This window comes from Protopterus annectens, chromosome 4.part0 (assembly GCF_019279795.1).
Source record: "Protopterus annectens isolate FY-2018-M chromosome 4.part0, PAN1.0, whole genome shotgun sequence".
Classification (NCBI taxonomy): Eukaryota; Metazoa; Chordata; order Ceratodontiformes; family Protopteridae; genus Protopterus; species Protopterus annectens.
In genome coordinates, this window is record NC_056733.1 from 468,659,912 (window position 1) to 468,672,521 (window position 12,610).

At 37.5% G+C, this 12,610-nt stretch overlaps 1 protein-coding gene across 1 annotated transcript in view; it reads right to left on the reverse strand.

Annotated features, from left to right (window-relative positions):
• Positions 1–12,610, reverse strand: part of CHEK2 (checkpoint kinase 2) — a 1,207,489-nt gene that overhangs the window by 286,250 nt on the left and 908,629 nt on the right. Inside the window, exon 11 of the mRNA XM_044068390.1 lies at positions 12,250–12,413. Coding sequence (XP_043924325.1) covers positions 12,250–12,413 — 164 coding nt within the window. The remainder of the gene's footprint in view (positions 1–12,249; positions 12,414–12,610) is intronic.

A 12,610-nucleotide genomic window follows, 5' to 3' on the forward strand; every position in this document is an offset into this window, starting at 1 on the left:
GTTAAGCTTGTAATTAGAAAATTTTTAAAATGTTTTAATAGAATGCTGAATTTTTGGGTATATCAATATTGGATAAAGTAAGTCATCAGCAAAGGCCATTAGTGTAAAATGTATATTATTTATTGTAGGAAGATAGTGAAAAGTTCTTTGAACTATAAGAAGGAAGAGTGGTTCTATATAGACATTAAATAAATATGGGGATAATGAGCAACCTTGTTCCATTAATAATTTTTATTGGAGGAAAAGCAGTTTTGTTAATACGTAAATTTGTGTTTGCATAAAGAATTTTAATTGCGTTAATAAAAGTTTGCGGTAGACCAAAACGTGGCATTATTTAAAAAAGAAAATTTAGGTTGAGTCTATCAAAAGCTTTGGTGGCATCAAGAGCAAGTGCAAATAATGAATTATTATTTAGACCAGATAAGAGAAATCAGGGTGTCCAGAGTTAACGTATGGTCACAGGTATGTCTTCCCTGAAGAACAAATGATTGGTTAGGTGAAATTATACTTTGTAGTAATGGTTTTGATCGGTTTGCCAATAATGAAGCAAATATTTTAATGTCTATGTTTATAAGGGAAATCGGTCCATAATTGGATGGGTCTTTAGTGTCAGTATTTTCCTTTAGAATAAAGATATTTTTAAAATTATTTAAATACAGGTCCATTATACCATTACATTACAGAAAATGGTATAGAAGCAGTAGGATTTTTGACATTTTTTTGACTGAAAGTTTTATAAAAAGTTGCTGTATATCCATCAGATCCAGGGGATTGCCTGCCTTAAGATTATTTATTATATATAGTATTTCTTTAAAGTGAAAGGAGCTGCAAGAATAGCCTGTTGACTTTGGTTATGTTTGGGAAAAACTGTCTGGTTTAGAAACTGATATTTTTCTTGAGAAGTACATAAGTTTTGCTCTCCACATGCTTGAGAATAGATTTGTTCAAAAATATGAATAATCTCAGTATTTGAGTTATAAGTCTTATTTTGATATACAATTTCAGTTAACAGAGAGGCTTTGTTAATATTAATAATTGTTGCTAGCATTTTTGATGGAACATGTGTCCATTCAGAATATCTAGCCACGATTTTCATTTTGTCAAATGATACTTGCTTTGTATAAAGGAGGTAAAATTCTTTAAGATAATTTTTTTTCCTATAGTAGAGCTATAATTTCTACTAAGTTCCACTTCAAGATAGTTTATTTTTCCCTTCAATATTATTTCCTTTAGTCTATAGATTTTTTTATAATAAGTTGCTTTACTTATAAGTATGCCCCTAATTTGGTCCTTAGCAGCAGCCCAATGTATATCAAAAGGAGTAGGAGAACTATGAGGGATGTTCGTAAGGTCATCAAGTACCTCATTAACTGCCTTAACATCATCATCTTTCTGGAGAATTAGGGGTTAAGAGTCCTGTTATAACCTTTCTCAATGTATTTCTTGTACTGGACCAATTAATGGTAAGTTTAATTCTAGAATGGTCCAAAAATGTGGTCCAATAGAGAAGTTAATGTTAGATCTCAAAAATATTTCTGAGATTAAGTAGTCGCCCAATCTCACCCAAGTTTTATAGCAATGTGAGTAGAAAGAAAATTTCTCTGATACTTTTCTTCTCTTCTGAAAGTTGAAGGGGTCAAATAAATTAAAATCTATTTTCAAGTCAGAAACTACTGTTGATGTATACGTATTACATGATTTACTTCTACTAGTCCTATCAGGCGTAAGATCACCAACTGCATTAGTCTCCCTCTAAAATATAATAGTTAGGGAGTTGGCTTAGAAGGTTATAAATTGACATAAAACTAATGTTTAGTACAAGCTGTATATAAGTTCAGTAATAGTACAGGTTTATCAAGAAATGAGTTATTTAAGATTACGTAACACCAGATCCCTTCATTTGAGCTGTACAGTAGCATATTATCCTTTAAAGATTTTTTTTTTAATCGTAACCCCAGTGCTATTTGATTTAGTGCCAGATTAAACTATAGCCCCTATCCACTTTTTACCCAGCTCTTGATTCCACTGACCTGACATCATCAGAGTCCCTTGAACAAAAATTATTTCAGCCTTTGATTTAAATGCTAAGTGAAAAAAATAAGCTTTTCTGTTTCATTTGGGTACCTTTCACATTCCATGAATCAATTATCCACATTAACACTCCCATTAAAATTGTACAAGTGGATGGTGAAAAAGTGTTTTAAGAGACCTTAAGAACCATTTTTATTGCATATGTTTAAATACAAGAAAAATGACACATTGCACTCTGCTCTTCCTGCTACCAACCTATGCCTAACCACACTACAAAAGAGCCAGGAAGAGAATAAACTAACAGTGTATAAAGAACCATCTAAGTAAATAACATTATATTCTTGCATCCATGTGTTTTTCTTTTTCCAACATATTTACCCTGAAATTCAATATAAAAAAACATTAAGTAGATCAAAAATTCCATGACTACTCCAAAAACTCAAAGAAAACAAGACACATAGCCCCGTTATGAAGTGTTCACTTGTAGTATATAGTACAAGCAGCAGGGATACTTATCAAACAAGTATTTAAATTCAAACAGGCTGACTATAAAGAAATACACAAATCATTTTAGTAGAATAGATAACATTTAACTTTCTGGCTTCTTTTTCTTTATCTGAATGATAAAATCAGTAATAGTATGTTATAAATGATACAGACATATGGAATTTGCAAGGACCAGCTTTAAAGATTTCATTCTCATAGAAAATAGCTCCAGGACATGAGAATACAGTGCAGCTACTACAATATTGTAAGATGAAGTGTATTCCATAAACTCTGATTAGTATATATATATATATATATATATATATATATATATATATATATATATATATATATGACCCAAGAGACCTTCCTGACCATTAATAATGATCATGTCAGCACAGACTAAACTCCAGTACAAAGCACCTATGCAATTATACCTGTAATTTGTCACAAAGGTACAATTATTTAGTTAGCCAATTTTGGAAATCAGCATTTACAATATATCCATTGATATTCAGTATGTGTTGATAATAGACAGACTTCCTTTAAGACCAACTTAATGCTAACATTCACATAGAAGAAATAGCTCCAGTACATGACAGTATTTTCACAGGAACCCCCTATAAATAATAGAAGAGTGTGCATTATAGAAACACTTTTTTATACAAACAGAGCCCTGGCAACCAATACGGTCAATTAAAGTATAAAACCAGCAAAGAATATCAAAATGCAAAACACATTACATAAATTATTTTATCCCAAACTGACAGTAGTTTGCTTCCACAGATGCTCAGTATGCAGACATCAAATAATGCTATTAACAGGCACACTTCATTCACGACCAACTTAGTGCTAACTTTCACATAGAAAGAATAGCTCCAATACAAGAGAGAACTTTCACAGGTACCCCCCCCCCCTTAGGAAAAATGGAAGGAAGTGCACTGTAAAAACACTTGTCATATATAGGCTGAACCCTGGTGACCACACGGTCATTAAGAGTGTAAAACCAGTGCAGATAATATTGAAATACAAAACACATTACATATATTATTTTGTCCCAAACTTACAGTTTTGGGTAACACAATTTGGTTTCCACCATTACCACTATGTCCATTACTATTTGGTTTGTGGCCTTCTTATAAAGGTTCAACAGTCAAGCTTCATTCAGGTATCTTGTTGAAAGCATTTATGAAGGCTTGTTTTGCATCTTTAAGTGACAAAAGCATTTATGAAGGCTTGTTTTGCATCTTTAAGTGACTCCACAGAGTATTTCCCTTCTCCTGGAATACCAAAGTAGAGGGCATCTCATCTGAAACTTGATCCCCCTCGCAATCAAAAAATGGTGACAGTCTCCGTCGATCCTGTTTGATTTGGTATGGTAAATCCTAGAAGAAAGTAATTTTGTTCCCGTTTCCCTATCAATTTTAAAGGCATCTTGGTAATCTAAGACTCTCATGTATACCTGTCTTATTTCACCTGTGACCGTGGTGTTCTTGAAGCACAATGTGCTCTCTCAATAATGATCTGGTCAGATTCTGTCTGGTTTTCTAGGAGGCAGCCAATAATTTGTTGTTAAACTTTGGTTAGTTTTGACTGTTCTCATTTTTCAGGAATTCCTCATACCAAAATGAGGTTTCTTCTGCTTCTTGCGTCTACTCCTAGGATTTTGTGTTGCAGCTCCTGAATGGTTTTAGTATTAGATTGTGATGCTTTTAATATTTGATTTTTATTTCATTTTCTAATGTTTTATCTTCTGTTTTTTCTAGTCTGCAATATGGCTCATTGTGTTACCAAAAGTTTGTAATTGGTCTGATACTTGTTGAATCATTAACTGTAATGGTTATAGCATCATTTTGAAGTCTTCCAAGTCCAGGAAATGTTCCGCTTTCAGTTTACTTATGCCCTTTTGGCCTTCCAGTTGTCTGGTAGTTCTTGGCCATTTGGAAATTATTTCCTTTTCTGGAGTGGATATAGCTGATAATTTAGATTTAGATATTTGTTTGCAAGTCCACAGTATCGGTTTCATTTGCCATCCTAAAAGTCCACTCGATAATGTATGGCTCCTCAACTTTGCAGACTGTTTCATCGTAGTTTCATCTGGAAAGTCATCCGTACCTCAGAGGTAAGTCTTTACATGGTTATCTATTTGCAGTTTTCCTTTTTTTTTCAGAATTTTGAAGCCTTCTGGGTACAGAGTGGTTTACCTAACCTTTGAAGTCATTTTGGACCTTAGTTGACCATATTTGCACTGCTTTAAATGACGTGGCCCTGCTGTTTTAGTCAGAGCTGCACTGACACGGTGTTCATATGATGGCTGCCATCTTACCTCCTATATAATTGGTTTTAAATGGAGACCAGACATATCTGAGGAAGTCCAGTATAATTTAAGAATGAAAGTGCTTATGTAATAAATTTCATGTCATAAGTGTATTGCATCTGCAGTTATTTATTTATTTATTTTTTTTAGAGCAATTTGTGTTTGCAGTTTGGTGCCGAGGTTATTTGATATATATTTGTACATATGCGTGCATGTGCGCACGCAAATATATACATATATATATATATATATATATATATATATATATATATATATACATATATATACACATACACATCTACAAACACATTTATGCTTGATATATGTAAACAGATAAACACATACACAGACCATCCATCTATTGCTACAGAGTCACATCAGCCTCCTACAGTAACCCTATGGACAGACAATGCCATCAACAATTTACTAGGCAAGTAGGGAATTGTAGCAGACTGCCAGGACTTATTTTCTTACCACATACACTGACACACACACACCCATCCACCAGCACACTTTTTAGCAATTCCGAATTGCTAATCTACCTATTACACATTTTTTGAGAAGCAAGAAAAAATGGAGTACATGGAGAAAAAAATGATAGTTATATACTTACCATAATGATAGACAGGTGCTGTCCTCTTCTACCCTTCTCAACCTGTAAGTAAATGGATCAGAATCTTTAGCCCTTGGGCTCTGACTTCTCTACTTGTACCTCCCTACTCCAACTGACTCTTCTTAGATCAAGTTTATTTTATTGTATTTATTTTAAATGTTAAATAAATAAAATAAAGATCAAGTTTATCTCATCAATACCCCTAGAACAACTGACAAAAGGAAAAAAAAATATCCAGGTATCAGACAAAGAGCATGCCCCCCCCCCCCACCTGGCTCCCTCTATATCATTTCTCCTCATCCGTCCCTTTTCTCTCTCCTTTCTCAAAACTCAGCTTATGACTCCATTTAATTTTCACTCCCTCTTTTTTCCTTTCTCATAACTCAGCCTATTCACCTTTCACTGTTCTACTTTCTTGCTAATTCTTCCTCTCACCTCATGAAACTGTGCATAAGTGCCTCCACTCCAAATTATACTTATGCACTACAAAATACTTGTTTTAATTTCATTCAATGCTTTGTTACAACACCTTGCTCAAATGTTACTTTTCTGTTTTCTATATTACTGTTTTTTTAGTAATTTTGAAAACTGTGTTGTACTTTACTTTGTTAATATTAGCTTTGTAATAATTGTATATGGAGCTTTTCTCCCTGGGCTTCCATTGAAAACGGGCTCATTTTTGGCCCAATGGACTTTCCCGGTTAAACTACAAAAAAAAAAAAAAAAAAAAAAAAAAAAAAAAAAAATTCAAGGAGTCCCCGTCACATGGACCTTCAGGGCCAGTTCACACAGCCAGCCAGGATACACAATCAGCAATAATCTGGGGTTGGGCAGTGACTGGCTGGGATGGCTGAAAAGGGCGGAAGATGACCAGATGGAACTCTAATTATGGTAAGTATGTAACGTTTGTATTAGATGCTGCCTTTTTCCATCCATCCCAACCTGTGGGACAGAGTTCTCAACCAGTAACATTCCCAGGGTGGTCCTAGAAGAGAACATTTTGCAAAACAGTGGAAACAAAGGAAGATCTAGACCTACACTGAATAACCAATTTGTCATGGGACACAGATGTACGAGTGTTGGACCAGGTAGCTGCCTCACAAATGTCATTAATGGATGCCAGAGGGAAAAAGGCAACTTAAGTAGCCGCCTTGCTGTGGAATGCTAGGCTTAATAGGCAAAGATATCCCTTTAAAGGAGAATGTGAAGATACAATGGAACAGCCAGCTGGATACAATAGGTTTGACAAGCCATGTCTTGGAAAAGGAAACAAAAACGCTGGCTAGATTTTCTGAAATTTTTGGTTCCCTCCAAGAAGAATCTCTGTTGGCGGTGAACATCCAAACAATGAAAAATTCTCTCCTTTGTTAATGGAATTTTGAAAAAAAAACAGATAAAGATATATGCTGATTCAGATTAAACTCTGGTGTCTACCTTAGGTAGACAGGAAGGCTATGTTCTTAAGGTCACTGTATGTTTGCGGAAAACCAAATATGGGTGAACATAGGATAGTTCTTAAAGCTCAGACTTCTTCCTCGCTGATGTAACTGCCAACAGAAACAGCTTTTTCTAATACCAAAGCTTTAAAGAAACTGTGGCTGCTGGTTCAAAAGGTGGTTGGGTTAGGACATAGAAGAGAAGGTTGAGATCCCAAGGAAGGACCAGATAATGACTGGGACATTGCAGCAAGACGTTACCTCTCAAGAAAACCTTAGAAACCTTGAGGGCCACCAATAGGGTGTTATCCATGCCAATGTGAAGGACGAAGATGGTGGCCAACTGAACCTCAGTTGGGCAACTGAGGCTGGAGTGAAAAAGGTTAGTTAGAAAATCAAGGATAGCATCCAAAGGTGCAGAAAAGGTATCCAGAACCTTAGAAGAGACCATTATAGAGAACCTTTTCCATTTGCTTACATTACCGTCATAGTGGAAGGCTTCTGGGAATACTAAAGAATATGAATAACCTACCAGGAAAGCTTGGTATCTCCGGCCATCAGTGGAATTGGAGGAACAATCCAGTTAGTTTGAGAGAGTGAAGATTCTGGTGAGGTAGGCCTGAAGGATGAGAAATTAGACCTGGGACAGAATCCAGTACTCAGGGCAGATGAAGCAGAAGAGGCCAATGAAAGAGGAACCAAATCGGTCTCTGCCAGAAAGGAGCACGGTCTCTCTGCAACAGGCTGCCTTCTGAAGAAACTTGATAATCAATGGGTTTTGAGATAGGAGTATAGGAGTCTTGGGACAAAAACAAGAAGAAGATATTTCCTTGGTGACTAACCCTCCAGTGGGATTAGGATGAAGAAATTACTGCATTTAGTGATGGATGGGGAAGTAAGCAGATCGTAACAGTGTGTGTGTGTGTGTGGGGGGGGGGGGGGGCTGCCCCAGTGGCTGAAAATCCATGCTATCTCCAGATTTAGAGACCACATGTGAGGCAGGAGATGTGCCAGTCCAGACTGTCTTTCAAAATGTTGGACTTCCCCGGAATGGGTGTTGCAGTCAGAAACCGTTGTGAGAAAATTGCCAAGCTCTTATGACCTTTCAACAGAGCAGATAGGATCAGGTTCCTCCTTGTTTGTTTAAATAATCAAAAAATAATCCCGTGGAAAATAACAGTTGTTTCAAACAAATTATAAAACAAAATAAAAACAAAGTACATGACAGTATGACAAAATAATTGAATACAAGCTTTCACATACAAAATACACTCTTTCAAGTATTTTATAAAACCAAACACAGAATCATTCCAATATATATGCATAATTACCCCCATTGTGTACAGCTTTTTTGCTGATACCAACAAAAAGATTGAGAGACAGAATGGCTCAACATTTTTATATTAAAAGATCACTTTCAAGGAATGCCCTAACAAAACATGTCATTGAGATGGGACCATTACACAGTTTTAAGTTTAGTGCACTGCAGACAGTTGCTAATGCTATTAGGAGGGGTGAAATTGTTAATAAAATGGAATGTTGTGAATATGGATGGATATCTAGATTACATGCCTTAAGTGAACCAGGTCTTATGAAATTTGCCCTTTAAAACCTATTTTAAAAACTAGAGGTTTGCCTCATTAATCATGTGACTTTATGTGTATATACTGGAATGATTCTGTGTTTTATTTTATAAAGTACTCGAGAAAGCATATTTTGTATGTGAAAACTTGTATTGAATTATTTTGTTATACTGTCATGCATTTCCTGTTTTTATTTTGTTTTTGTTCAAATATCAAACCACGACTTGTTAGTTTGAAAGGTGATCATACTCCCGGGGAGAATGTCCTGAAGAAACTGCAAAGCTAGGAGGACTTCTCTCACCTCTATGATGTCGATATAATTAGCTTTGTACTGAGATAAAATACCCTGGGGGTCTTTCCTTCAAAGTGCATCCCCCCAACCTTGAAGGGAAGCATCTGTGGTTACCAAGGCCTGAGGGTGAGGAAGACAAAAAGGTCCATCTGTCTTGACTACAGGAAATCCCAGCCACCACTGAATGTGGCAGCAACAAATGCTGATTAGAGAAATGGGAAAATCTATTGGATGAGGGAAACAGGACCTCTGAACTCCCAGAGTCCAGTGAAGGACCAGCATGTGGAATCTTGCTAAAGGAACTAGACAGACATAAGTAGCCATATGTCCTAGGCAGCGCATAACTGACGACACAGGAGGTCCTTGAGACAGTAGAATTTAAGAAGCATGCACTGAAGGAGGATTCATCCTCAGAGTGGTAGTTTTGCAGTTTGACTGACCATATCTAAATGGCAGTAAATAAAGTCCACTAACTAAACCAGCTCCAGATCTGACTTGTAGTTGACCGAGATGCCCAATGACAGATGCAAGAAATCTCTGGCTTTGATAAGGGACACCCTTATGGAAACAGTCAGGAGACAGTCGCTAGGTATGGAAAAACCTGGAACCTTTTTATCACTGCCACATATAACACTCTAGGAGCTGTGGTGAGACTGAAGGGCATTGCTCAAAACTGGTAATGACTGGCTCCCAGCTGAAATCACAAGAACCTCCTGAAACACCTTGCTGTCTTTATGTGATTGGAAGCATTCTTGAGATCTAGTCAGCACATCTAGTCATCCTTCCTCAGAGGAGATAAAATTAAATGCACCACAACCATCTGGAATTTGGTCTGTTTGAAAAACTACTTCAACTTGCCGAGATTCAAAATGGGTCAAAGGTCCTTGTTTGTCTGGGTACTAAAAATAATTTTAAAAAGACTCTGGATCCTTGTTGGTCTGGTGGGACCTCTTGGATGACTTGGTTGAGAAGCAGTTTCTGGATTCCTACTTCTGCTTCACTTAGTTGATGAGGTGGGCATGTTGGGAAAGGACTTTATTGGAGTGAATATTGTATAACATCTGGACGAGACTCTCAAAACCCACATACCTGATGTGGTGCCTGTGAAGCTTATCTGGGAGGGCCAAGCCTCCAAAAAAGGAGGGAAAAGACAATTTAACAACAAATTTAAAATTTCAAGTTTGGCCTACTGGCTATCTCAGTTACATGTGAACTCATTTTTGAGAGCTGACTGAGAGGTCCACTTTTATAAAAGAATAAGCAAAGCCTGAGATGTTACGAACTGAAAAAAACAGAGCAGCTGCATCAATGGACTTCACTTTGCACCAAGAAGGGGGAGGGGACTGCATGCTTAGAGAAGCCAGATTTTCTGGTATTAGCTTTTTGCCTCTGTGAGAAAAGATTGTTTTCTAACGGTCGGTGGCTCTGAAAAGAGGCTATTAGACTAGTGGGACTAACCTGGTCAACAAAGGAGAGATGGGTGGATATATAAATAACCATCTCTTGTATTACTTAATCAACTGAAGTATTCTGTGAGGTTCAGAATTTTGAGATTTAGGAAAAACATGACTTATGTATTCAACTAGATGTGGGGCACTGATGTCAAAGCCTGTGTCACTGGTATATTTTATAAGGATGACTCATAAGCCGCCTCGGCTAATAAGAATATCTGAATGAGCTCTGCCTTCTCTTCATCTTTAACAGCTCCTTTGCTAGGTATTAAAGGGACTAGAAGAAATGCACAAAAAAGGCCCAGAGTCTGTTATGAATGCGGAGATATGTAGCAGCCTGTAAAAGAACAATGGCAGCTAGTTGTTCAGGTGGAATACAACAAATCCATTTCTGCATGTCCCACAAATCTCTCTCTCTCCAGTTTCTACTCATGACAGATTAGCATTTCTCTGCTTAGAAAAATTCCTATGTAGTTTTGCTGTTGAGAACATAAAACAGCTTGAAGAGTTCATTTTATTTTTTCCACCACTGGACCTTGACCGATATGGTCCCCACCATCACCCATTTCATCTATTTCTTCCAGGTTAATGGGAGGCATGATACTCCTGGGACAGTCAAGAGCTCTAGGTCCACTCATTCTTGCCTGGGAATCCTGAGCAACCCTCCAGTCCCCAGCAACAGCTGGATGGAGTAGGGAGTGAGTGACCTCGTTACTCTTATGAGGCCAGCCTGCCCTCTTCCGATCTTGGTGGCTCCAACAAGTCTGTACTCTCTGTCTCCTGAAGGAAGCATATCTCTGTATGGCTATTTCACTTGGCTGTATAACTTGACTGCACTAATGGCAGTGTGGGCTTTACTGGCTCAGAACTCCAGCATGTGAACACACAGTGCTCCTGCTAGGTGTCACCCTGTGGTGAGCCACAGCTGCCTACCACCTCCCAGGGAGGGCATGTCAGCAGCAGCTACTCACTCCCATCCTCCCCAGCCAACTCCTTCAAGCAGCACAGATGCTACATGAATTCTGGTCACGTTTAGCATAGGTAGGGCTTTCACCCTATATGCCATAAAATTAAGCTCTTTTTGACTGCTTGCTCCCCATAAATCACAGTTTGTTCAGGCAGTAGTACTGACTGAAAAGCTACCAAAGCCAGTTGGCTTGCCATCACTTCCTTTACGTCCATATTCTTTCTCCAGACCACAGTACCTGTACTTTTAAACCTTGAGTGTGGGTTCCACAAGCATAATCTGATCTGCCTGTGGTCAGCTTTTAATATATGATGTGCCTGTGGTCAGCTTTTAATTTAGATGTAAAACAGTCACTGGCCAATTGCTTCTTCAGTTCCTTGACAGGTTCATTCCCTCAGCAGCCCCTAGACTGCCTGCTACAGAAACAGATGCCCCATCCCAGCAAGCAGGGGCAGGTGACACTAACCCCCCCCCCCCCAAGTTTAAATGTTTCTTCTGCAAGAACAGGACAGTGGCAGCCCTCTTTCAAATTCATGGTGGATCTTTTACAATATTACTCTATCCAAAATGAAATAATCCTGAGTTTGATGAACCAGAAAACAATAATACTTACAGACCTGACAAAAAGATGTACCTCTCATGTAGCGAAAGATCACGCCACTATAACGCTCATAAGTGTTAAAGTCAAGGATATGCTCATTTTGATTATTAAAACTAGAACAAGTACATCATTTTTCAGAACAGCAAGAACCTAAGTGAAAGAGTCTTGCACAACCAACAGGAGTATTTGTAGAACTGATTTCATACCTCATTAGTCACATCTTCCCCAATGGGATTAATTACTCACTCCACCCCTACCTTACAAGAAACCACCACTTAAGCTCCAGGATACAAACACTGGATAAACATTTAAAAGATTACCAAAAATTGTCTCCAGGGGTCAGAAGAATAAGCTTAACATGGAAAATAACAAAAATATAAATATTAATTCAGTCAAAAATTATTTCCAATGTAATTTAACTATATTACAGCATGTTCTTTTACTGAATGAGCAGAGTTTACTTTATCCTTACCAGACAAACAGTATAACTCCTAAACTCCAGAGGTCCACAGCATTGCTGTATCCAGCAGTTCCTGCAGTCTCTATAATTTCAGGTGCCAGGTAAGTGGGAGTGCCACAAAGGGTCTTCATCAGTGTGGTTTCGCCAAGAATCTTGGACTGACCAAAGTCCGTTATCTGGGGAAAGGACAGATACTCCATGACTTAAGTTTGTACACACTTGCTTAAAATAAAAGCTCTGTAGCATGGTGCATAACTATTATCAAATTACCAGTTAATATAGAACGCATTCATATTCATCTTCATCTCATACAGTTCTTCTTAAAGCTAGAATCCTCATGTTTGTAATAGCATATCCCTTTTGGTGCACAACA